The following is a 25504-nucleotide window of genomic DNA, read 5'->3' on the forward strand; positions in this document are numbered from 1 at the left end:
GGTGAAGGCCTTCGTATCCCTCTATGACGGCATCCACAACGACAATGCTGGACTCTGCATCACAGCTTTGCAGCTCATCGGAACTGATGCATACTCCTGACTGTGTGGCACTTCCTCGACTCTGGACTTCACATTGCAAGCCCTAGTCGTCAGGATCCTCGAAAATGCAGGACCTCACACATCAGCCTCGCCGCATCACCGAACCGAGGCATTGTTTCAGCTGTGCGATGCATCTTCAATGCAGATCTTCGCAAAGCTTCACAAACCAGGATTCAAGGTACTGTGGTCAGCAGGCCTAACTGGGTCCCTTTAGCTGGCCCACGCTCCTTTGGCATCATCCTGAACTTGCAACTTTATACCGGTCTAGCACAACCAGATATCCACAATTGGGGATTTATGCTTTTTGGCACTATTTTTACTAAAATCTTTCAAATTAAATATCTCCGGGTCTATTGATTAGATTTTTTTCATTTTGGACTTGTTTTAATTAATAAAAATATTCTATTTTTCTAAATATGTTGGGGTCTCCTTTTGTGGTTGAGGTTTTACAAAAATAATTTACGCATTACCTCTGAGTTAAGCCTGACTGTTCTGTGCCAAGCTACCTGAGGGTTGAGCACAGGTTAATTTAGGGTTGCTTGTGACTTCACCTTGAGAAGAATTGTGGTTGCTGCTTGAGAAGGTTTTCATCCCCCTCAACTAGTAACCCAATTTCTTATACTTGCCTTCACTCTGTGTCATAGGGACTCCATTGGCACATCACATGTAAGGCCCAATGCGTTTTGGTAAATACAGTCCTCATGCTGTCTCAAAATCCTTCTCTATATTCCTAAAACCATGCATGAAAAAACTGACCCGCACTTAAAACGTCCCACTGTTGTCTCTCCTTGTTCTCTTTCAAATTCCACTCTCCTTATTTTCCATTCTCTGCATGCTTTCTCTCTCAGAGTACAGCCCACTCTAAATTGCATGCATGTTTGGCTTAATCCCAATTACTGTCTTTGCCAAAAATCACCACATCCCATTTCATAGACAACACCCTCGCCTTCTTTGATACCACGCCCCTACCATCTAGCAATATTTAATTGCCTCTAGCCTATCTGATAACCTCACCAATCATGGGCATGCATTTACATACCCCCAATGCCGATCATATCTAACCCTATCAATTAAATCTACCACATCAAAGTGAAACAAATCCATTGAACGGTCTTCTGAAGTGCCCAAGCATAATTCCAATAAACAACAATAACCAAAAGACACTGGATTGAACAGTGACCCCTAGTTCCTGGAGCAGCATTCTGCCGACCGCAAGGCCTTCCAAATACTTGAGAGGAGGAAGTAAGCGCAATATAATACAATAACAATATGGTAACATTATGTGTTTTACTATGACACTATGGATGTATAGCTTTATTGTCAAAAAATATTCAATAGATCAGCTTTCTGAATGTTGTCTACATATGCCTAACCATTAATGTTAATAACCATTAAGATGGAAAGGGAATAAATTAAAAGCACAAAACTTGTATATCAAAAACAAAATGATGGATGGAATGCTTGCATTTATCTCAACTACTGGCAACAGCTCATGCAGCATGCCAAGCTATTGTTTCTTTTTTGCCCACCATGCCACTTTAGTTTGGACCAATATATATGCAAATCAGTCTTGACGCTGCTCCAATGGGAACAGTCCAGCCCAACCTGCCAGGCCAAGTCCTCCTGAACCGGAAAACAAGAAACCCACTACCGGTTTTGCATTCATTAAGGCTCACCAGCCACATCTAGCCTGGTTCCAATAGGACAGTGATCAAGGACACCACATATGGGCATACCTGCAACACTTCTAGCATGAAAAACAAAGTGCTGGATGGAATGTTTGAACTAATTTCATATTCTATACACATATTTATTCTAAAACAACTTGCTTATCAAGTGTCTTGAAAAGATGCCCTTAACGTCAGCACTTTCTGGGTATTCATTGTTTTATGATGCTGATGACGGAGTTACTGACCACTTTCAGACATGTTACTTAAAGTAAGTAACAACCAATTGCCATTACACCAATGCACATTTATAATGCTTCCCTTGCCCTACTGACCTTAGTCTTCCATCCATTTTGGCCACAGATCCTGGAGCCAAGCTGTGAATGTATATTCCAGGAGAGGTGTTCTCCAGTGTAAGGCAACATACACCAATGCCTAAGCCAACGCCGGGCTCTGAAAAAAAACCACACAGAGTGAAGAGAACATCTCACAAAAACTACCTTAATACAATCTTAGCAATGAGCCAATAAGAAACCTTGCATTTTACATGAAGAGGACACAACTAATGTTTTTGAGCACAAAATGGACCGTCTAAATATGGGCTATTATATTTAATTTGTTGGGTAGAACATTAAGCAAAAGCAGTAAATGTAAAATATAAATATACAAAAACATGTAGGTACGGAAGCCTGATTCCCCAAATTTCTTCAGTGCTCAATCATGTAAATTAACTAGGACCATACTTCTGACCAATATTTACATAGCAATTTTTGTCCACTCTGTGTAACTGTAAGGGGTGGCACCTCCACTAGGGTGGAGGAGTATCGTCCCCCTCCCCCGCCAGAAGTGGCAGCTGCAAAACCTTTTCAAGAAAACGATAAACTGTCAATTATCGTTTTCTTGAAAAGGGGCGGGCGTTGGGGGTGATGAGCACTTGGGGGGAGTGCACAGAGCACTCCCCTCAGAGCTTATGTGTGTTTGGCCGGCCGTCTCGGGACGGCCAAACACACTTGTGCAGTAGGCTGTCTCCAGCCCAGCAACACAGTTCCCGGGCTGGAGAGAGCCTGCACAGGCTTTCAGTCTGCCTAGGAGCGCCCTGGCTGGGCGCTTCCAGCCAATCCTGATGCTGTTTTGAGCAGCATCAGGACTGGCCGCAGGGCAGGCTGGGAGCCTGTGCCTGCAGCCTGGACCTACAAGGGACACAGAAACGGCATGGCAGAGGAGGTAAGTGGGTTTTTTAAATTATTTTTTTTAATTAATTGTTATATATTCCGCCCCCCCACCCCTCCTCCTGCCGCCACCCGCCCCTTCTGGCTGCCGTGAGCCGCGACTGGTAACTGTACAGGATAGGCAAAAAATATGTACTTACGCTTATGTATAAGTAGTTTGATATTATGGTCGCCTGTGACCACAGAACAGCATTCAATACACAAAATCGCTCCTGGGTTAGTGTCACACAAGGTACAGCTTACAATGCTCAAACGCTTGTCAGTTTTTTTCCCCCAATAACATAGCCTTACACAAAGACTTGGATCATTTGAAATGCTTTATTCAATTCAAGTTAACGTCATAATTCCAAATGTACTCCATTAATCTACAATTTAAACATGGTTATATTGTATGATCACCCAATGCATTTCGGAGTTCACCCTTCATCAGGAGGCTGCTGGATGGATTTCCGCCTTGGGTGTTCTAGAGGAAAACCCAGGCCCAGTGTGTACAGAATTCAGAACCTTGCTGATTTACAAAGCAATTTAAAAGACGTAATAATCAGCCTGCAAAATGCTCCAAGCGTTAAGAGTAGAGCTACACATCCACCCACCAACTGACAAGAAACACCCTTAAGTACAGGCCACTCAAGCACTACACTCCACTTCCAATCCAATAAATTCCCAACATTAATATGGTAGGAAAAAGCTGTCAAGATGTATCTCTACGCTATAGGCTTTGAGTGACATAATGTTCTAAAGCACCTTCAGAGAGTTCACACATCTGTTGCCCGGATGGTAGCAGGTCCATCTCAAGACCCGCATGTAACACCCAATTCACAAAGACCCCACTGGCTCCCCTCGGTGGGCTGCATGATGCTTTTTTATCCTCCTTCAGAAATTTAAATTTCTTTTTTTTAACATTTTCTTTAGTTTTCAAAAAATAATTAACATCAAGAAACAAACTATTTTTTTAACAGGTTAAGAACAACCATTGTTAGTGCAGCTATAACCTTCTAATCTACAAATGAATGTCTTCAAGGTCTATTCAGTACAAAAACCATACCAATCCTTTGTATATAGCATTACTCATTGCTGACATATGCAGAGATTATTCAGTTTTCTCGAGGAGGAGTAATTTACATTCAATCCATGTGATCCCAGTACTTGGCCAACACCCACGATTTTCTGATGCTGCTGAGGACGCCCCTTGCCTTGTCAACAGGCCTTTTCACCCATCTACATTCATCGAGAGCAAGCTTCCATTTTGTAGTGCTTGGTGTGGCTGGGTCACTCTAATTTGGGCTATGTCTCTTTTGGTCACTAGCAGGCCTAGACCAAGAAACAGTTTCTGATATCTCTTGAGACCTATATCATCTAAGATGTTTAATAAGGCTATTCGCGGGTTGAGTGATATCCATGTATCCATGACTTCACTGCATGTGTCTTCCACTGCACTCCAGAACCCCTGCAAGGTTTCAAAAGCCCAGATAATATGTAACAAATTCCTTTCCTCTGTCCAACATATAACACATAAGGGTGAGGAATCATGTTTCAGTGCACATATTTAAATTGTATCAAGTGAAATGTGTCTGTTGTTTCCGTCTCTCGGGGAGCTGCTAGCGCCTCCTGCTTGCTATTCTGTGTATACTATTAAATTCAGGTCTCGTTCTGATTTTTAAGATTCTCCAGTAACAAGCTTTGTTATATTGGGAAACCAAGATTAAGTCACTGCTTAGGAGGCTATCAGGCCCACAGAGATAAGCTTTCTTGAGGTCTCAAGGATCAAGAGACATATGTTGGAAGGAGTGAACTGCTGCAAGTTACAGGAGTGAAGTGGCACGTGCTCTACCTAATCAGATGACAAATATTGTGGTGCTAGGTCAGTTCAAGATCAGCTAAAAAGTTATGTTTCCGTGTATCTTTATGGTTGAGTGGTCTAGTTGTGTTGAAACTACCTGAAGCAGAGAAGCACTACTGTCTGATGAATTTCATGAAAACACACTTCTTCAAACCCCTCAAGTCTGGTTGCACCTGGCTTGAGACACTCGGCTACCTGAATGAATAAAAACATTTAGAGTGCGGGGTTACCTAAAAAGGGCATCTTTGTGCTGGAGAACATAGAAGTAAGTAGAGGGAACAAAAGCCAGGGAATCAGAGAGAGAATAGATACGTTTATGGTTATTTCCTAAAGACAGGATGAGATGTAAGGGTGCACTGACTTGCTGGAAGTTGATTCCAGGCCTTAGCGCTGAGAAAAGTGAAGGCGCCTCCTCCTAGTCTTTAGCGTCGTGGGAAGGGGATGAAAAGAAAATGTCCTCTTAGATAGAGATGGACTGAGAGCCATGCCATGAGAGTCTCTGCATGTAACCTCTGAAGCAGGAGTCCAGAGGGGGCATTTGGTTTGAAATGAAATGAGACACTTTAAGGCACATCCTTCCACACCCACTTCAGTGGGTTGCGACAAGAGAATCTTGTGGGAGGGCTGTGTTGAAGGTCCACACATAAATCGAGCAGACTTCAGACAGCAGCAGTGCCTGAGTCGAGTCAAATGTGGTGGTCGTCCAAAACACCAATAAACACTGATTCTTTGCTAAAACCCTGTCTGAAACAAGAAAAATATGGCTAAAAAAAAAAAAGATTTTCCAGACGAGTGCCCAGAAGAGTATTAACATATGCTTTGAAAATTCAGGCTGGACTTGGAAGTAGTGAGAATAGTCTAATATTGGCCAGGAAGCAGGAATCCTCGTTTGGTTTCTTGAGGAAGGGGCGGATTAAAGCAGTTAACATTCAGGCAGGAGAAAGGATGGGAAGCCCAGATTTTCAAATACAAGGCTTCGCAGTGATCAAGGAAGGATCCAGAGGCAGCTTTGAAAGTATATCATCTACTTCAATGGGAGGGAAAAAGTCAGCAACTAAGTTTATTAAAATAATAAGTTTTAATGCAAGTGGAGCCCATTTTGTTACCAAACATTTTGATTCTAGCAATACAACTTTTTTTTTAGTATTTGTAAAGTGCTGGGTGATAAAGGTGCTTTATTTTGAGGTAGATAAAGGGATCTCGGCATTTGCAATGTTGCTTTTTGGTTCTCGTGGCCTGCGTGGACCATGACAGAGCCTGTTTAGTATGACCTTGTTTGGACCCAGTTCTTTAAGGATAAGGTACTCTCTTCAGTATCCTCTGTGATAGCAGGAAGGTTTGTTTTGATGTTTGGGCAACATAGTCTGTCGATGCGTTAGCCCAAGATTTTCTGAAGCAAAGTGAAATAGGTTTTCTTCATGGTGGGAAGACTACGCCCGGAAGGAAAAGCTAAACATAACTGAATGGGGATCAGACCAGGCCAGTTGCATGAAGGTGCATTTGGAAATGTGCTTGTTAAGCACAAAGAGTAAATTAAGAATGTGGCCTTTAAGAAGAGCTGGGCCATTCAACTGCTGGGTCAAGTCGAGGCTGTGACAGCCTTCGACTATCAATAAAAATCCAGCTCAGTGAGAGAAGTGACATGTAAATTTAAGTCACCAAGGGTAATGGACGTGATGGAGATCAAAAAAATGGCAGTGATCAGGTCAAAAGAGGTAGAAAAGAGATTGTGACTGTTCGCAGGAGACCTACATATTCATTTTTAAAAATGAGCAAAGAGTTGGGAGAAGTGGAAATAGATATTGGAGGAGTTGGGGGCTTATAGAAAGATTGGGCCTCGAGGAGCTTAATGTTCATAGAATGATTTTAAAAATAACTCTAGTCCGCCACCCTTTCTGTGCAGGAGGTCACAGCGGAGGACATTACAGTCCGAGGGTAAAGCTAAAGGAATGCTGGGAGTGGAATGGTAATGAAGCCGGGATTCCACTATAAAAGTGTGTCTGGAGGGTGGTCCAAAATAAGCCTGTACATTTCCATATTGAATTTAGCAAGGTATCTGGAAATCCCCACCATGATCTGTAAACTACACCATAGTTGTGGTTACAAAGAACGGAAATCAAATTAAAATGTAAGGGTGGGCAATTAGATCATAAACATGTTAAAGCCAGCACAGTAGCGTAATGGCGTTTGCCAGTTAGAACAAGAGTAACAACCTAAAATAAGGAAAGAAGTTGGGCAAGGAACCTCGTTATGCAAGAAACATAATAAATAGAAGGAGAATCACAGTAGATCAATACTGGAATCCATTAACAGTCACTTACAGTCTGCGTAATCTGCGCGTTTGCGCCATCGGAGGCGATAAATAAGGCATACGAGAAGTAGTGCACATGGTTAGCCTTAATGTGTTACAAACGTAAAAGAAGGATTACTTGATGGAAAACAAAGCAAACGACCCAGGACTCAGCATTGTCCATGACAAAGTGAGAACTACTTTCCAGCACGGTCACAAGGATCAGGAAAAGAATTAAAACAAACTGGTGAAAAATCAAATCATAAGCATATTAAAACCAGCACAGTAGCGCAATGGCGTTGGCACTTTTCAGTGCAATAGACAGGACTGCTGTGTTTCCAGTCGGCTTGTGTGTGACAGTTCCATGTTCTAGTGTGACAATGTGTGTGACATTTCCTGGTCTCATGTGTGAGATGCTGAGTGACACTTAAAGGCAAACTTAATCATTGGCCCAAGCAGAAAAATTCTTCACTTCACTGTTGCTTCTCATATCATCAGGAATTCATTGCCAGCAAACTATCAATGACGGTCACCAACCACGATCACCCGCCTTGTAAAACCTAAGGCACAGCTCCCATCCCGAAGGCCCTTAAAACTTGACTTGCTCTCATGTGATTAACAACCATCTCAAACGGGAAATAGGCCCTATTTTGGAAACCTAAAAACTAAGATTGCCAGTGCTGTGGCATATTTCTGCTTTGGAGGCCACTAATATGAAGAAGCAAATATAAATATTATGCCCAAGGAATCCTTCACATCACCTTTGCAGAGACCTCGTAATATTCCAATGTTAAAAGTTCATTTACTTTACATTCATCCATTGCATTTTGATGCTCATTCCCTAAAATGATCCTAGCAAAACCATAATGCTAAGGACAAAAATAGGACTCGTGCCTGATATTAGACAACTTGAGTTTCCTGCTTTCAGAATGAGGGGTTTCATTGGCAGTCATTATTCAAATAGCTGATGTTTTTTGTATGAAAAAAGTATTTTTTTTTAAATATAAATGGAGTGCATGCACATGATTAAGAAAAGCATGCATTCAACTGCAGATTGTGTGAAATTCAGCGTACTGACTTGGCACATATATTAATTCAATAGTTATTTCTTTCATTTTGTTACTGATCAATTCAAAGCATATCGATCACCCTCCCCCAAATCAGATCACTCTGGTTTTCGAATATTGTAAAGTAACTTTAAGTGAAAAGTATTTCAGATTAGCTAATCCAATTGCTGCTGCGCTTTTATCGTCTGCTATTCCTGGCGTGAATAACTCGGGAACTTACAATGTTTAGCTATCCAATTGGCCTTTTTATTGTGTCTGACACCTACTGTTACTTCTAGCTTTTCAATCTGCCCCCAATTCTATTTTGGCATTTGTAGCTTGAGTTTCGCAACCGGGCTTTGATTTTAAACACCCAACATGCAAAGTGATACAGACTAAAATCCAATTTTAGTGCTGGCTGAAGGTGACAAACACCCTCAACCAATTGGCCGCTATTGAAATGAAATAGTGGCCTGGTGTCAAGGTGATCTTGCACGGTGAGGTGATTTTGCCTAACTTTGTCTCTGACAATGAGTTTCCCATTTATAGCTGCAGGCTTGGAGAGGGGAGGAGGCCGAGGATGGCATTTCCAGCCAGAAAAATAGCCATTCTGGAGTTTTGTCTGTGCACAGATAAAGGGGGTTATTACAACTTTGGAGGAGGTGTTAATCTGTCCCAAAAGTGACGCTAAAGTGACGGATATACCACCAGCCGTATTACGAGTCCATTATATCCTATGGAACTCGTAATACGGCTGGTGGTATATCCGTCACTTTACCGTCACTTTTGGGACAGATTAACACCTCCTCCAAAGTTGTAATAACCCCCAAAGTCTGCATTAAACGAGAGGAACGGGAACCAGACTAGGGAGGGGTGTTTACATATTCCCGGCAGGGCTGTATGCCCCACGAGCCAGCAGTGATCTGGACTCAGCAGTCGGTCACTCTGGGAATCTTACTCTGGGGACAAAAAGTAAAGACTTGGTTAAACTGCTAAATGCCTCACAGAATGGTCTGAAATGGATCACTTCAACAGCTGCAGTGCAATGTGCGATCAAGGTTCTAAGGAAACACACAGAACCCGGTCAGTGCAGTAGCACTGCTACGAAGCACATGAGGGTCACTAAAGAATCAACTCCACAGTCCAGTGCCATGCGGGAGGAAGCAAATGAGAAAAGGCAAGTGATAAAACTCAGAAAGTAGTTGAAGGTTTGTTTACAAACCTACAGGATTGGCCGTATGTGGCAAGAGGGCGGGCCAATTCTCTGAAGCAAGAATAGATTACAAGAACAGCTGTCATCTTTTAGCTTAAATGCTCAATTGGGCTTTGCTGTAATGCGGCAAATTTTCCATTGTGCATTAGTTTAGCAGATGTGTGGCACTTGGCAGGACTACAGCCTCAATCTCGTCTCTATATGAAAGTGAAATAAAGTTACAAGATAGCAACTAGCTTGCAAATTGTGACTGTTTTGAAACTGCCTTCTCCCGATTCCAGAAAAACAGTATTCAAAACTTAAGCTTAAGTTTCAAAGAACTGAACAAATGCCCTTTAGAAGTATAATATAAGTAAAACTTTCTCAATCTGAATAAGAAATTGAACAATTTTGTCCCCCAAAGTTGGACCACTCCTTAGAGTTCGGCCTAACTCAATGGTAAAAAATATCAAAGATATCATCTCAAAGTCCCTTCACCCTCTTTGACAAATCTTCCTTTAAGCTTACTGAGCAACTCCAAGGTCATCTTATCTCTTGACACACTGATGTCCAAGGAAGATGAAATCTGGTGTTTGTGAAGAGTGATTTAATTAAAATCCAAGGAAAGGAGGGTGATGACGTTTTAATGGGCTGGTGACCCTTTGGAAGTCAATGGAAAGCTTTAGATGTGTAGAAAGAGAGATAATGAATCCATAGTGAGTGTCACCTTTCAATTGAAAATATGTTGTGTTATATTTGAAACTCATTTCTCTACAAGATTACACAATCAGCACTGTATTTAGATTTAGACACAGGAATTGCTTTTCTGTTGTAATGTATAAAGTAGGTTGGCAATAGTCACCTCTGGAGTGCATAATAGCACTTAAAATATTGCATCATTAGTAGGTAAATGCTTACAGTAATACTTGTAATCCCAGGTCACTTCCTGGTTGTAAATGACACGGTAAAGTCTATTTGTGTCTATGTCTATCACACCGCAACCTCACCTTCTCTGCAAACAAATGCAATAGGTTCTGTTGTATTGTATGTCTCAACCCGTCTTCCTGCATTTGAACCACTAGCTGACATACATTTTTGAGATTTTTTTTTAATCACCTTCTTTATTTTGAAACACTACTATTTGAACAGCAAAACGTGGGGCATAATAAGCTTCTAGACGAGAAGCAGAAGTATACACCAAAACTTTGCCCAAAGGTGAGTAGATTGTTCAGGCTTCACTCTTACTCAATCCTTGATCTTCCTTCACCATGCGCTAGCTGCAATGCTGATGATACCTTTATTTTAAAAGCAAATAGCTGGTGCATTTCACAAACAGCGTTGAAAATGAAGGTTATCAGGTTAGTACCACGGTAACTGAATAACATTGTACCTTTACTAAGGGTTACTTCCATAATAATGCGGTCCTTGGGTCCAGGTCCTCTTCGACTCAAGGAAGAGGATTCGCCTTCCTCAGAACCAGGGACTGGAGTCCCTCCGCTAGCATTCGAGTTGGGAGAGCTGGATCGGCTCAGCAGTGTCGGGGTGGGGCACGGGGTGAGACTCGGACTCCGTAACCGCGTCCGCACAGTCAGCGTCACCACACCTTTCTTAAGTTGCTAAAGGCAGAAGAAAGGAAATGGAGTCTGATAATTAGATATACCACGTTTAACACAGTACATCTCCAAGCAGGCCATAATTGATGTAAAACGTGATACATACACAATGCTTAATGGTGTTAAAGTGTGTTGGCCATTCGATTAGGCAATCTGACTGCCTCTGTAAATGTATTACCTTAAAAGTCTGAATGGCCTCCTGGTGGGTCAGTCCCAGTAAAGATTCTCCATTTACTTCTAAGATTTCATCCCCTGGTGATGAAAAGGAAAGAGACAGCAGGATTTAGAATGAGATGCAGAATTCATCTGTATATAGAAGTGATGGCGTAATGCCCTTGGGCAGCAGGACAATGTGTGCTCGATTTTTTCTGCAGCATTACTTCATTACATGAAAAAACAAGCTTAAAGATTTCTGAAAGCAAGCGCATGCAAATTAGATGTGGTTCCATTGTCGAGCACCTTTTGCACTCATTAGCTGACAACCCTGAACCACTTTTCTCGGAGTAATGCCACAAGCATGATTAAAACAAATATTGTACATTGTCAGACAGGGCCTCTCTTTCCTGGAACTGAACGCAATTTAACATTTTGAATTATCCTGAAGACCAAGCATGATTAGGAACAAAAAAATAAGAACATATGTTAGACAGCATGCATAAAAGCCCTGACAAATTTGCTGATCAAAACGGTAGGAAGAAGGATACTGCAAACAGCTAAAATTGCTGAGTATAGAATAGCGGGAAACCGTTATTTCCTGCACTATCACTGGACAGGCTAAAAACTGCAGACTCTTAAAACCGTGAGCAAAATTGGGAACACGATTCTCGACTTTTGTTCCCTCAGTATCTACTTAAAGTGTGTTAATTATGCCGGAAATTCATGGTGCGTTATTCCTATTGATTTTTTTTAATAAAGGCTGGTGTCTAGGCAGTGGTAATATACTGACTGTCCGTGGTGACATTTTTAAGGGTTAGGATGTAAGTTGCATGTCCGAATGTAAAGAGCATGCCAGACTTCTCTCTGTGTATTAAAGAACATGTCCCACCAGGACATTTTTCAAAATTAAAATGGACCAAACAGTGTATTTTACTGCAGAACTTTAAACTAGGCTAAAAAACACCATAGATATTAGTAGCAGTTCTGAAGGAGGGCCAATTAAAGAAATCGAAAGTGAAATTGAAAGTGCCTACGCTGTATTAAAAATGTAAACATTTCCTCACTTATGTCTTCTATATCTTCTTAGGTTCCAATTCTTCCCTTTCAAGTAGATTTTCAATCTCATATTATGAATGAGAATTTGCTTGGATAGGACTGGGTGGAAAAATGAACGGTTAAACATATCATGACCGCAGCCCATAGACCACGCACTGTTGCTCCAATGCCATAATGTATAAAATGTCCATAATATGTTAAGGAAGGCCAATTTATGCGCCCAGGACTACACAGTGCCTGGAATTGCCACTATATGCAAATGAAGGTCACTTTATATCACAGCCACCATAATGCTTAGAGCTGCAGTGGGGTGACCAGAGAAGGGCATCTTATGACAGGATGGGACTTTTTTGGTGGTCCCAGAGGGGTGTGACACCAAATGCTAGGCAGCAGTTCTTAACCTTTTGACTTATGTTGAGCCCAACACAGTCATTGCTGGAACCCAGGGACCTCCACCGAATTATTATTACTGACGAGGACAAATCCATGTTGTTGATTCGACTTAAAAATGCTATAATATACAATGCATTAGGATAGAGTCCAGTGATAACTTCTTGTCAACTTTCGCCGTCGTACTAAACTGTCATCACATTTTAGCAAGAATTTACATGAAACTCTGAAATGTGATACAATAAGTTGAATGTTTAGATCAAACAGGTACATATTACTTTACAGAAAATTATCAGAAAATGAAGAAGGAATTGATCCGCAAACAATGGAATGTGAATGTGGAAGCATGAGTATTCCTAAAATTCTCTTGTGATTAAGTATACAACGTTGATTTTTGGTCTGAACTGGGGAAAGGATTTTCATAGGGATTACGAACTAAAACAACTTTTAGGCATGGTGGTTACTTCTGGCAAACAAAGGCACTCGTCCTACAAAAATGCTATCATCAAGTGCAGCGAGTATTAAATCTGAATGAAAAGCAATTAAATGGAGCTGCCTCTTTCAGAGTTGTCCACAAATGTCATGATTGCCTTCTCTTCAAGTGGAGTGCCAGCCAAAAGTAAGTATACTCCATAGTATTGGGAAGGGCCCACCCCAAAAGAAGGGAAACCGCCAAACACAGTCCACTGTGCATTACAAGGGAGACCTACCCGAGGATCAATGAAACACTGACCAGACTTAAGCAATGAAAATGATGTAATTATCCTTCCAGCACACTAATAACTGCTCTGCACAACCTTTAGGTGAAGGAAGGAGACGGGAACCATTTGTATAGGTCTATGAAAATGAGCTGCACTCACCTCACCTATCATTAAGGATTTACGAAGAAAAGCCGTAGGTATCAGGAATTTCCACTTCGTACCCAACTGGAAATCCAAGTGCTTGCATTCCTGGCCATGGACTCGGCGCTGGCAGGGGCAGTGCATATCAAAAGGGTAATAGGGCTCTGAGAGACAGGCAGTCTTGCTGTAGGCTCCATCAGTGGCATCTCAGCAAAGAGTAGGGTGTTGAATAACTAAGCGAGGGGCATGAGGTGAAAACTACTACTGCTCCTTTGTCCCTCCCCTACTTCCAAACATCATCTTATTCGATATTAATAGTATAGAAGGGGTTTTCCTCCCTCTGCACCTCAGAATGGTGAACTGAGACTCTAACACCAGAAAGTGCTGCACATTTGGCATTGTGTGCCTCTGTGAAAGGAATATCTGCCCTGCAAATGATCCTAATATGAGGGTACTGATTGGTGCAAAACCAGTGTGTGGCCTCACCATACTGACCAACATGCAGGAGTTCACACATTAGGAGGCTACAGTGGGGGCTGCTGTTGGGCCGCTAAGGTCCTAGTATCACTTGAAAAGGCTGCACTTGGCTTTTGAGACCATAGCTGTGCATGGGAAGGCTGGTTTTACTGCACATCTGAGGCAGTACACGCGCATGAGGATGCATAAACACTTGAGACTTAACCTACATTTGGGTAAACTGTACTAAACATCTGGAGCAAGAGTTATGCACAGGAAAGCTGCACTGGTCATCTGAGTGCAACTGCCGTGTGCATACGAAGGCTACCAGCAGGTATTGGGGCTAAAATGGCATATACATTGGTTGCACTTGGTGTCTGAGGTGATACTCGAGCACTCTGATGCTGTCCTGGGCACCCCAGGCTATACCGTACCCAGTCAGCATTATCTGGGTTATTTGGTTCCTTTCTACATTTAGAGAAATCGGTGGCTTCACCCACTATGAGTCTGATTGTACACACAGGAATATCCAGGCTCTTCCTTCAATTTTTTAGGCATATCTTGGGTTTCCAGCTCCTAAAGTCTCACTCTGGGCTATGTGGGGTTTCTCTCTCTTCTAGCCTAGCCATGCTCCTGGGAAACCCGAGGATTCAAATTGGGGTCCCTTTCCAGGGTATTTTGTGCTAAAGGGCTCACAGGAATACAAGAGGTTGGCAAAAAGGGAATCTACTAGAGAGGTACCTCTGGCAGGGGACACTGCCTCAACTCGGAAACTGGCATAGTCCAAGGTAATTCAATTACACTTTCAGGTTTCTGGTTCGTTATACTTTTCTTTCTCTTATTTATTTACAAAGGATTTGACTTTCTTTAGCCTTCAGTCTATGTTGCAGCTTTGTATACCAGGGCCATTTGTGGGAAGAGACTCCCTTACCATGTGGAGGAAGTCAAGGTGGTGGTGCCCGGGCTTCTGATGCAGCCACTGGTTATTTGAGGTTGCAATTCTGCGCAAAAAAGCTGCATTTGACTGTTTAACAGATACACTCCTGACAAATCACTGCTCAACCTATTGGCTTATCAGGGCACATAATGTCAGGTAATATATGTGCAGTATCTAAAATTGACTTACCAGCTTTAGTAATGTTTTTATTATCCCTATAGTAGTTTTGCATACCTTTAATTGTGTCACATTAAGTGATGTCATTAGGTTAAGAGGTTACGCAGCATTACTTCCTGTAAGGCAACTTGGATAAAACATAAGTAATATTACTTTCTGCTATGGCATTCATGAGTAGACCTTTGTGTTTGATGCCGATGGAGAAGCCATCTTAAGACTAAACAGGAAAATAAATATATGATTTGTTATAGAGCTACAAACTGAATAGCAAGATGCGGGCTTTCCTGTTTTGAGGAGCATGTCAAGTATTTTCGAAGATGGTCTAGAAAAAGGTTGTGGCTTTCTATTTTCCTCTATACGTTTTAGTTTCGTCTATACCTTCTTTAAGTCTCCCATCAGCAGCTGCTGCTCCACTGGGAAATATGGTCTTCACAAAAATTCCCATTCGTCCACGAGCAGAATCCTGTCCTCCAACAATGCTAAACCCAAGACCCTAAACCATGAAGAAAAGAAAAAAACATGAACAAGAATTAACGATTGTAACTGGTTTGCACCCTACACGGTCACCTTGAACGTTCTCTCTATTAATGATGTCATAGTGAGTTTTGTTTAAATTTAAAGGGATAGATGAGAAGCGAAGGCCATTCCATTACTTATAACACCAGACATTTAAATGCTTCCTGTTGTCTCATTACCGACACCACTTAAGCCCATTAGATGCATCCGTCAAATGTGCAACTGCTGTATCGCACGACATTTACAACCACAATCACATTAAAATCAACGCACATTTATATAATTCAAATATAAGAGGAGAGATTAAAGTTCAACATTTACAAAGAGGAACAAAACCATATCTAATATTGTCATCATTGTAGCTTGACGAACCTGGGCCGTGTGGGCGTGACTTCTTCAACTTAGCAAAGTTGCCTCAAGGCCCTCCCCCTCATAACAAGGGGAAGCGTTACTGATTGCTTTGGACCTTGGTGACATGGACGCTTCAGTTTTAAGCCCTGAAGCGCCCAGGGCTGAGTGTCAGTAATCTCACTGACCACATCCCACTCTGTGATGAGTTTGGACTGCTGCCTTCCCTTATTTAGACCAGCCAATGAGGTAAGGCAGCAGTCGCAACCCTCCTGGGACCTCCGAGGTTTGAGACCTCTTCCTTCCCTCATTGGCTAACCACAGGTTAGCCAATGAGGGAAGGCAGCAATCCCAACACTCCTGGGACCACCGAGGCACCCCTGTCGGAGCTGTTGAGTTAAGTTGCATATTTTTCTTTTTCTTTTTCTTTTTAGGGTCCGTGCGTTGCGTGCGTGTATGGGTATTTGTTAGTAAGTGTTGTGAATGGGTGTTTGAGTGCATGTGTGAATGAAAAGGAGTGAATGAGGTGCAGGAGTAACTTACCCCCTCCCTCCTAAAATCACTGGCCGCCACTGGATTTTTGTTTGAAATGTTATGGATGCTAAATAAAAATAACTAAATGCACATTTAAGTTACCCAAGTAATCAACAATGATATAGTTAATACAACATTTAAAGACAAAATGCATGCAGTGCTTCCGAAATAGCAGAATTAGCAGTACTGCCATTAGTTTAAGGCTCAGCCAAGAAGTTCTACATAGAAACAGAGCGCAAAAACATCTTTTGCAAAAACACAAAATCATAGCGTACCAAAACGTCAATGTTACATAAAGACCTCCTTAAAATATTGACTTCTATATAATTCCCAAATACAGTCAACCCCGCTTTCCATATATTTTAGGATGGGTTTAACTTACTATTCAAACGTGAGTCGTATCTGATTGAGTATAAGGGATTGACATTAAGATTAGGTGCAAGTAAAAATCTTTATATTGAGTTTTTCAAGCTAAGTCAAGATTTTTTGCAGTCTAAACCTAGGAACTTGTCTTTTGAAAGAGATGTTGTTACTAGGAGAATCAGACTCAAGTCAAACTCTGAAGTCAAGGTTGACAAGGAATACATGTTGGACAATGAAATGTAAAGCTGACAGAGCAAGAGAGAATAAAACAACATGTCACAGATGAACAAATGCCAATTCGACATCTGCTCAAAGTGAGCCGTTTCTTCCCACGCTCCTGTGATCACAGCTCCAAAGAGACTGACAGCAGGTAAGGACCTCATGCCTCATCTGGATTGTTTATGGTCTTTTGTTGCTGCAACATCCCACAACCTGATCCACAATTTAAGGAGGTATTAGACTCAAGCCTTGAGCAGGCTTCTCTCTTAAACCAAGCAGCAATCGTGCACAGCTGGAAAATAACTTTCAAAATGGTTTTAGCCAATGTTGATTTATTTAACAAAAAACATTGAGGGTAGCAGAAATCGAATAGCACTGCATATTTGTTCAATAATATGTATTAAAAATTCGAGATTGCAGCATATCAACAAACAGTAAGTAAAAACATCCTAGGTAACAAACTACCAAAAAGCACTGAAGCTTAAAGCACACAATTTATGTGAGCACAAATCTCATTGACTCTGAAAGCACTCAACTCAGCAAAATCAAACACACATAAGTACATGCTGGTACTGATGGATATTTGTGAGTAGATTAAGGGTATGGTTCATGAGCAATAATGACACTGACAGAACATACACAATGCTCACATCAAAGGACTTGAAGAATGAGGTGGTTGTGGTTAACAGGAGGTGTGGGAAAATTCTGCAGATATTTACTAGCTGAAATCTGGCCACAGCAATGGTAGCTGTGATGAAGGAATCAAACCACATCATGGTCTTAAAAGTGGCACATAAGTCTACTTGTGAATCAAGTGGGTAGGTGCCTCTATTTGCCATAGTGCAAAACATGCCATGTGATTTTTCAGCAAACCTTCTCTGTCAATGTGGGGCACATCCTTACTGGAGAACCCGAGATCCCAGCCCATGGGATGACACATACTAGTTAGAGGGACTGTTGGGAGAGAGGAGATCAGGCAATTAGGTAGCGACTGAAGATGTAGGGGAAGTAGATGACCTTATTTTTGGAGGAGTGCAACACGAGTGAGTAAAAATATACCCAGTGATGGATTGAAAGAAGGCAGTCTAAGATTCGCAATGGGAGCAGAATGTAGAGAAAGAGAAGAAAATGTGAGTGCCATCTCTGTAGAGTTGTCAGAAGGGGTGTGGAGATGAAGTCACCTACAAGCGTGGTTTAGAAAGTGATAAGGGGCAACCATGACAGAGCCTTGGAGGACAATCAGGATACAGTGAAGAAGCAGTAAGGTGAGTACTAGGGAAAACATTGGAATGCCGAAACTATGATGCCGAGTGAATAGAGGACTGTGATCAAAGCAGGAATAAAGAGCTGCAAGTATATCCAGAGGTACAAGTATGCATATCCATAAATACCAACACTGCCTACAAACTATACTGACTATTTCTGCACTCAATGGGTATCCAGAAACTTTCTACATTCACCTGCAATATCCTCCGTAAACAGCCACATCCTAGGGATCACTCTGGTGCTTGATGGTGCTTTATGGCACACAAATCAAATGCATTCATTCAATAAATTACATATCTTTTATAATCAAATCCTCCAGATGCAGCTTATTGCTGTCAATCTTGCAAAATATGATAAAGAGAAATCATTCAATTATTTCTTCCACCCAATGAGAGGGCTGGTCTTCTTTTACATATTTGTTATATTGTTCTTAGCCCACAATGATGGGCCAGTAAAACGCATATGTGCCCTCCCTGGCCCTGCTGAAGTTCTCATCACGAGAACACCTAAAGTCCTTGAGAAAGAGAGATAAAGATAGAGAGAGAGAGGAAGTGCAGGGACACTCGAGCCGACTGCCTCTACAACCCAATCTTTCATCCAGGAACCACAATTACAAAATGGCCTATGGTTACATCACAAGCCTGCCTTCTGTCCAGGGACCATGAGTAGAGGACTAAGGCAGAACAACGTGCAGGCAACTGATGCTTGTAATGTAATGCTTACTTACTTAGGGGTGTGCAGAAACTAGGGGTGGGATCTTTTATCTGGGTGACCCCATTTGAAGAAGTGCAGGATAACCGCTATACAGCCATCTAGGGATATGGAGGAGTCCAGAACACCGAATGTGGCCTGTAAGGTGGAGTGTGGGTGCAGGATGCAAGGTATGGGTTCCATTTGCACAGAGGAGTGAAAGACGTGTTTTGAGGATTGTGTGGGTGGTGAATGACATTTATATTGTCTTTCTGAGTGATCGTGTAATGGAGCAGTGCAAGTACTACAGGGACAGTCAAAGTATAATTGAATATTAAGATTCCAAAGGGAAGACCGGGAAGATGTTCTTTTTTCAATCAGACTGCTATTTTGTGGAATATCCACAAATTGACAATTTGGTCATGAAGGGAACAGAATGTTTTCAGTTAACAGCTGAAAACATTTGCCATGTCATTCATAAATTTTCTCTTAATCCCAAAATGCATGTTATGCCATGATATAACAGTACCAAGAAGCCTCCCCATTAGCCGAGGTATGGAAGAAATGCTTAAAATGATACTACTGTAAAAACTAACGCACAATCCAGCGACAGAAAACCCCATTTTCGAAACAACAACAATTTTCAACAAATGTTACCGTATGTCAGAGGTTCAAATGTACTCTACCTGGTACTGCTATTTAGCAACAGCTTTCCTCATATTAACACTATCTCTCTCCTCCTATTTATTCACCGTCTTCTCCATTTGTGTTTCTTTTTTTGTCGTTTTATATAGTGCGAACTTGACCCGGATGTTTTGGACGGATTTACATGATCAACATTTACATTACAGAAGGACATATTAGTTTTTTTAGGCGCAATGAGATCAAGGGCCTGATTTAGAGTTTGGCGGAGTGGCTACTCCATCACAACGGTGACGGATATCCTGTCAAATGAAATATAAATCCCATTTGACCCTATGGGATTTTTTATTTTGGGCGACGGGATACCCATCACCATTGAGATGGAGTAGCCCCTCTGCCTAGCCCTACGTGATTTATCCAGAATCACAGTATGTTGAGCGAATGCCGTGACTCGAACCATTAAGCCACATCCTCTGTGGAACACCATTCTACTCACACTGCCATGATGACTCTCAACTATTTAATTGAAATCTATTTTACATTATTCTTTAAATAATTTGTGCTTTGCACACAATGATAGGATTTCATTTGTTTCCGTGCTTCATATTTTAGCAGGTCCAGCTGTTTTTAGGACCTACTCACCCATTTCGGGAGTTGACAAAGAACATGTGTTCTGTTCAGTCAGTAAGTGAAGGTGTAATAAAGACACCTTTAAATTCTGTTCTTATCTTGTAACATTTGCTCTGTGTTCAGAGACAGAGGTAAAAAGTCAGTTTGTCTTCTTACAATTACTTTTCCTTCTGACAGAGTTGCAGGATTTTGTAAGGTGAACTGCCTGACCTGTTGTACAAACAGTGTGAAATGAAAGGCTGTAGGGTGTAAGGCTTTTCCTAACAAACAACATTTAAGTAACTACGTCAACTGTATAAAAATTTCAAAATATATTTCAGTAGTTGGGAAAGCCCATTTTTGTGCCACAATGTGCCGAATAAGTATTTTAATAGGATTAAAACAAATCAGAACACTTTGCTTGGAGATCTGCAAATGATAAATATGTTTTCTGAAACCTAAATTCACAGATTATTGTTAATACAGTTCATAGATTTAACAGTAAAGCTGCAAGTTAGTGGGAAGGTTTTTGGACATGTCTTGGAAATGTACTGTCTGTAAATGACAGTGCGCTACCACATCATGCTTCAGTAATATATTTATTAAAAGTGAGTGGTGTTAAAACAAACTAAGCAACACTTCTGCCTTCATGGCAATGCTACTAGTAAACTAAGAGGAAAGTCATGGATCATGTGTACCCTGTATGTGGACTAGATTCTTATTATACACGGAGCAAATAATTAGTCTATTTAATAAAACAAAATAGATTTTTGTACAGTAGAAATGCTGAACTTGCATATTTGAAGGTGCACTCATGTGAGAATGAAGAAAAATGCGACTGTAAAATAAAATATTTGTCTAACGATTTGAGACCTATTTACTGGTCAAGTACATTACAGTCAAGTTGAGTAAATTGTCCAAGTTACTCGACCTGGAGGTCTAGTAACAGTTTTGTGATTCTCTGAGGCCTGTTTCATTTACAAAAGAAAGAGTGCCGTTGCCCGAGGTTCGGCTCAGAAGCCTGTGGCTGGTGTAATTAAACATCTGCGTGTCCAATATACAGGCTGAGAACTGGTGAATTCACCCCAGTCCTCTAATCCACCACTAGATACAGCTGCCATTTTATCTCTCGCTTACAGGTTCCCGAGTTCTCTCTTTGTGAATGCTTTCCCCCCTTCTCTTCCTCCATCTTCTGCTTTGTATATTTTTCCCTCTCATATAGAAAATTAAGTACTGGTCCCCAAATATGAGAGCTGAAGGCACCCACTGGCTCAAATTAAGTACTGATTTGTCTTCCATAACACAGACAACATCACATTCAACCTCTTAGCTGTAGTTAAGCGGACACTACTGTTGCCCTAATTGTAACCTAACTGTGCCTACACAATAGGAAATAGAGGTGTCTCAACTGAATACCTCATGCCAACAACCTGGCTACCTCCCACCCACCCAGGTATACCACTTTGGGTTAGTGGATTAGGGTTAGCAAAGGAACCTATTGGTTTTCTTTGCTGGAGAGGTCTGCGAGTAGAGTAGGTACAGATCCCCGAGAAAACATCCACTGGTTCATCAAAATTATCAGCCAATAAAACAAGCACCAGTGTGTTGACTAATCAAATAGTAATGTATATGAGTATCCAGTCAAGTGTACATGCCATAAACAGGGTAATATTCCTTCTACTTCTCATTCATAATTAGCTACAAAAAATACTTGCATTGCTGTTATTGCTATCTGTAATGATATTTGCATGATCATTGCTATTATTTGTTGTATACCTAATGGCAAAATCCTATTAATAAGGCTATTTTTCTATAATAACAATAATCATAATAATTATTAAATAATACTAATAACAACAATAACAATAGTAATAAAACAAAAATAATAAAAATAACAATAATAATGAGCAGGCAACGTATCTCTGGTAATGCTCCTGGGCTGAGCAACAAATTGCTCGAGGCGCTGCAGCAGTCAGTTTGGTGGTCCAACCAGCGCGGCCTCTCTGCTGTGTGTCCCATGCAGAGTGTGAGCTTAGCCCAGGGTCAAGGAAAGGTGACTAAGTGTGATGGATACAAATCACCTTAGCATTTGTCTGGCCATTTGGCCCCACCCTGCTGTGATATGTGGTACACGGAGTGGTCATATTTGCATCTGTTCCTGGGTAGCACGGTGTGTATGAGCAGCAGAGTGCCTCTGAGCTGAGTTCCTCATCCTCTCCCTACTGCAGCCAGTGTACCAGTGCCTCCTGAATGCAAGTTATCAGACAAGCTGAGCCACGTCAGAGAGCAACATACACAGCTTCTGCCTGGACTTCACAGACCATGTGGCTGAGTGATGAATCGTCAAGTTTTTTCCCCCTTAAACTATGCACCTTGGCCACTGAACTGTGGGGGTACATTTACATCAGGCCTGGAATGAGTGCCATATCAGGATGCAGAGGGATTGTTTTGCCACTTAGTCCAGTAAACTGTTGTGTTTGGGGTAAGCAAAGTCACTTACTTTCAGTTCCAGCTTGGCCTAACACAAATACATCACTTAATGAACCATCAGCCCTCCATCTGTTCAGATCTCATTCTAGCTGAACGCTAGCTGGAACTAAACATCCAGCTGCCAATGCCATCAAGGAAAAAAAGTAAATTTAACTTGTCACCTAACAAGTGATTGGGCGAAACTGCGATTTTGATGCAGGTCTCGAGTTGTCAAGCCCTTTATTTACGAGATTAGGTGTCCACTGTAGTAAGGTCAGATAGCTGGATATTTGAGTAATTAGTCTAATAACCACTTAGATAGAACTTACTAATGCATCTTTAATAGCACCTTCTTAACTACCTTAGAATAATGAATAAAAGAGTAATGTAATTGCGTTACGTGTAGAAGTCTGCATGCAGCTTGTTTCCAGCTCATAACTCTTTGAGCTACTTTTCAATGATTATACTTTATGACCTGCAGCTAACAAAAAGATCTCTCCGGCTAAAGCAGTAATCCACTGAGCTGTGTACATAAAATACAAACAGTGACCTGCTTGATCCACGTCGTACTTTGCAGAAGGCACATTAGCTCACTAGGCTGGTGTATGGTGAGCCCAACCTATGAGAAACCTGCACCCAGATTACTCCACCATGCTGATTAAGTAGGTAAATCATCTTCAATTTTAATAGGGTTACAACAGTTTCAACACCATTCAAGAGCCTCTCATTGCACAAAAGTGAGTCATTTCTGATATTTATCTCATTACATGGACTTCACTCTTTGGCTTTACTCATAAAGTGTCAAAGTATCTCATTTGGCAGTAGAACATCACACATGCCCACACTGAAACGATGGAAATGTCACACACAAGGAATCTGAAAACTTGCCAACTATAAAAAATGGTTCTATTACGCTGAGCACCTAACATTTAGATTGGGACAACAGTGCAGTTATAAATCCTACACAAGGTTAATACATTTCTGAGTTATATGCATGTAACTCGTGCAGCAGTGACCCTTTAAAGGCTGATGCATATTCCTTAGCTTCATATGGTCCACCCAATTGTTGAAGATTGTGGGATTTATTAGAAGTGCTAGAGTCTCCAGTGTCATGGGTCCTGTGAAATCCCGATAGCCATCATTAAACAGGTGGACTTCTTATGAGCTACATTTTTATATCCATTAGTCCATCATTGCTTCCTTTTAGGCTCTATCCCATCCTCCTGAAACGGAAGCATTGTTGTTCCTGTGTATAAAAAAGAACTGAAAACTTCCCCAGCTAGTTATAGGCAAATTGCACTTCTTGATGCAACAGAAAATTGTTTGCTAAAATCATCCTAATACATCTCCAACAGTGGGCATCTGGAAATAATATTACTGCAGAGCAGGCCGTTTTTCATAGTTATTGTAGCACTCTGGATAACACCGCGGCACTGCCAACAGTTATAGAAAAGTACCCCCAGCAGAGGTTCCTGCCCGTGTTCTCTGCAATCATTGATTTCTCCACAGCGTTCAATAAAGTAGACTGAGGGACACAGTGGAGAAAACTGCTTCTGCCAGGAATTCCATCACATCTTCTGAGGATAATCATAGTTCTTTACTCTTATATGTGAGCTCAAGTGTTGATGGGAGGGAACCAAAGTCTATTGCAAAGAGTTGTAACACATATTGGACTGAAGCAGGGGTATCTGTTGGCGCCAGTGCTATTCTTACTTTACATTTATGAACTGCCATGTAGACTAGGAATGGCAAGGGGCATTCCACCTAAAAGTGCCTCCATGGATGTATGTTGCCTTTTATTCACTGATAATGCAGTCCTGTTGGATTTAGTGCCAATAGGGCTCCAAAGAAGTCTCAACGCCTTGGAAGAATATGCCGCAGAGCACCTTTTAAAGATAAACATTTCAAAAAGTAAAGTCCTGACTTTTAGAAAGAAGGGTGCTAGAATCAGGCAGAATGCCAACTGGGAAGCGTTAAGATGGAAAAAGTACAGTTTAAAACTTTTGTGGGCAAGAATTTCTCCAGCAGTTGTGATAGAGATTAGATAAACCACTGTACTGTAGTATGACACTCCCAAGCTTCTGCTATTAACAGGTTGTATAGGAGCTGTGGGAAAAGGGACTTTGCCCATCCCCTGTAAGTTTAGAAAGCACAAATTCCGTCCACATTAAGCTATGCCTGTGAAGTGATGGACATGAGGCATTGGGGCTTTGTTGATATAGTGGACGGGAGTATTTGGCATCAAGTTAGTAATTTGAATTCTCTGGTTTCACCTTATGCTCCCTGATTTGAGTTTGGGCTACTTTCCACTGTTGCGCTCCTTTTAGCGGTACTTTTGAGGTGGGGGAACTGCCTGCTCAGAAGTGAAATGGGGTCAATGCGAGCCGCATGAAAGCATGACATTTTCGACCTCCTGAGAGGTAAAGGGGCATTTTTTCTTCCCTTACTACGTCTAATGAAATGTTTGAGACAGTTCAAATTGAGAATCTTCCATTGCCAAAATCCCTTTTTTTAAAACCTTTTGAAAAAATCCTTGTATAAAGTAGCCATGAAAAGGGATCTCTCACTCTGTACGCAGTATGCGAGAAATGTGATTGTTCATTAAAGTTGTATATGGAAAAAGTCTCAGCCTCATCTGGTATCTCTCGCATGGAGAGAGTAGAATTAGTTTGCTTCAAGGCTAAATTTACTCCCTTTGCATGTGATCACAAGAATATGGGAAGGCGTACCAAAGGAAGAGAGACTTTGGGAACTATGTCTATATACATGTAGAAGTTTAAAGTTATGCGCTCTTTGTGTGTTGTGCCCTTATTTGCACTCTAAACGTCGTCACTTTTTAAGACTAATCTTTCTAAAGT

The 25504-nt window shown here is 41.4% G+C and overlaps 1 protein-coding gene across 5 annotated transcripts in view; it reads right to left on the reverse strand.

The window, feature by feature from the left end:
• PDZD2 (PDZ domain containing 2) overlaps positions 1-25504 on the reverse strand; it is an 877375-nt gene that overhangs the window by 193278 nt on the left and 658593 nt on the right. For all 5 annotated transcript variants that reach the window (XM_069220426.1, XM_069220418.1, XM_069220410.1 and 2 more), the window contains exons 9-12: positions 15369-15483; positions 11155-11228; positions 10754-10979; positions 2102-2219 (exon numbers count right to left, since the gene is read on the reverse strand). In XM_069220426.1, coding sequence (XP_069076527.1) covers positions 2102-2219; positions 10754-10979; positions 11155-11228; positions 15369-15483 — 533 coding nt within the window. The remainder of the gene's footprint in view (positions 1-2101; positions 2220-10753; positions 10980-11154; positions 11229-15368; positions 15484-25504) is intronic.

This window comes from Pleurodeles waltl, chromosome 1_1 (genome assembly GCF_031143425.1).
Source record: "Pleurodeles waltl isolate 20211129_DDA chromosome 1_1, aPleWal1.hap1.20221129, whole genome shotgun sequence".
NCBI classification, from domain to species: domain Eukaryota; kingdom Metazoa; phylum Chordata; class Amphibia; order Caudata; family Salamandridae; genus Pleurodeles; species Pleurodeles waltl.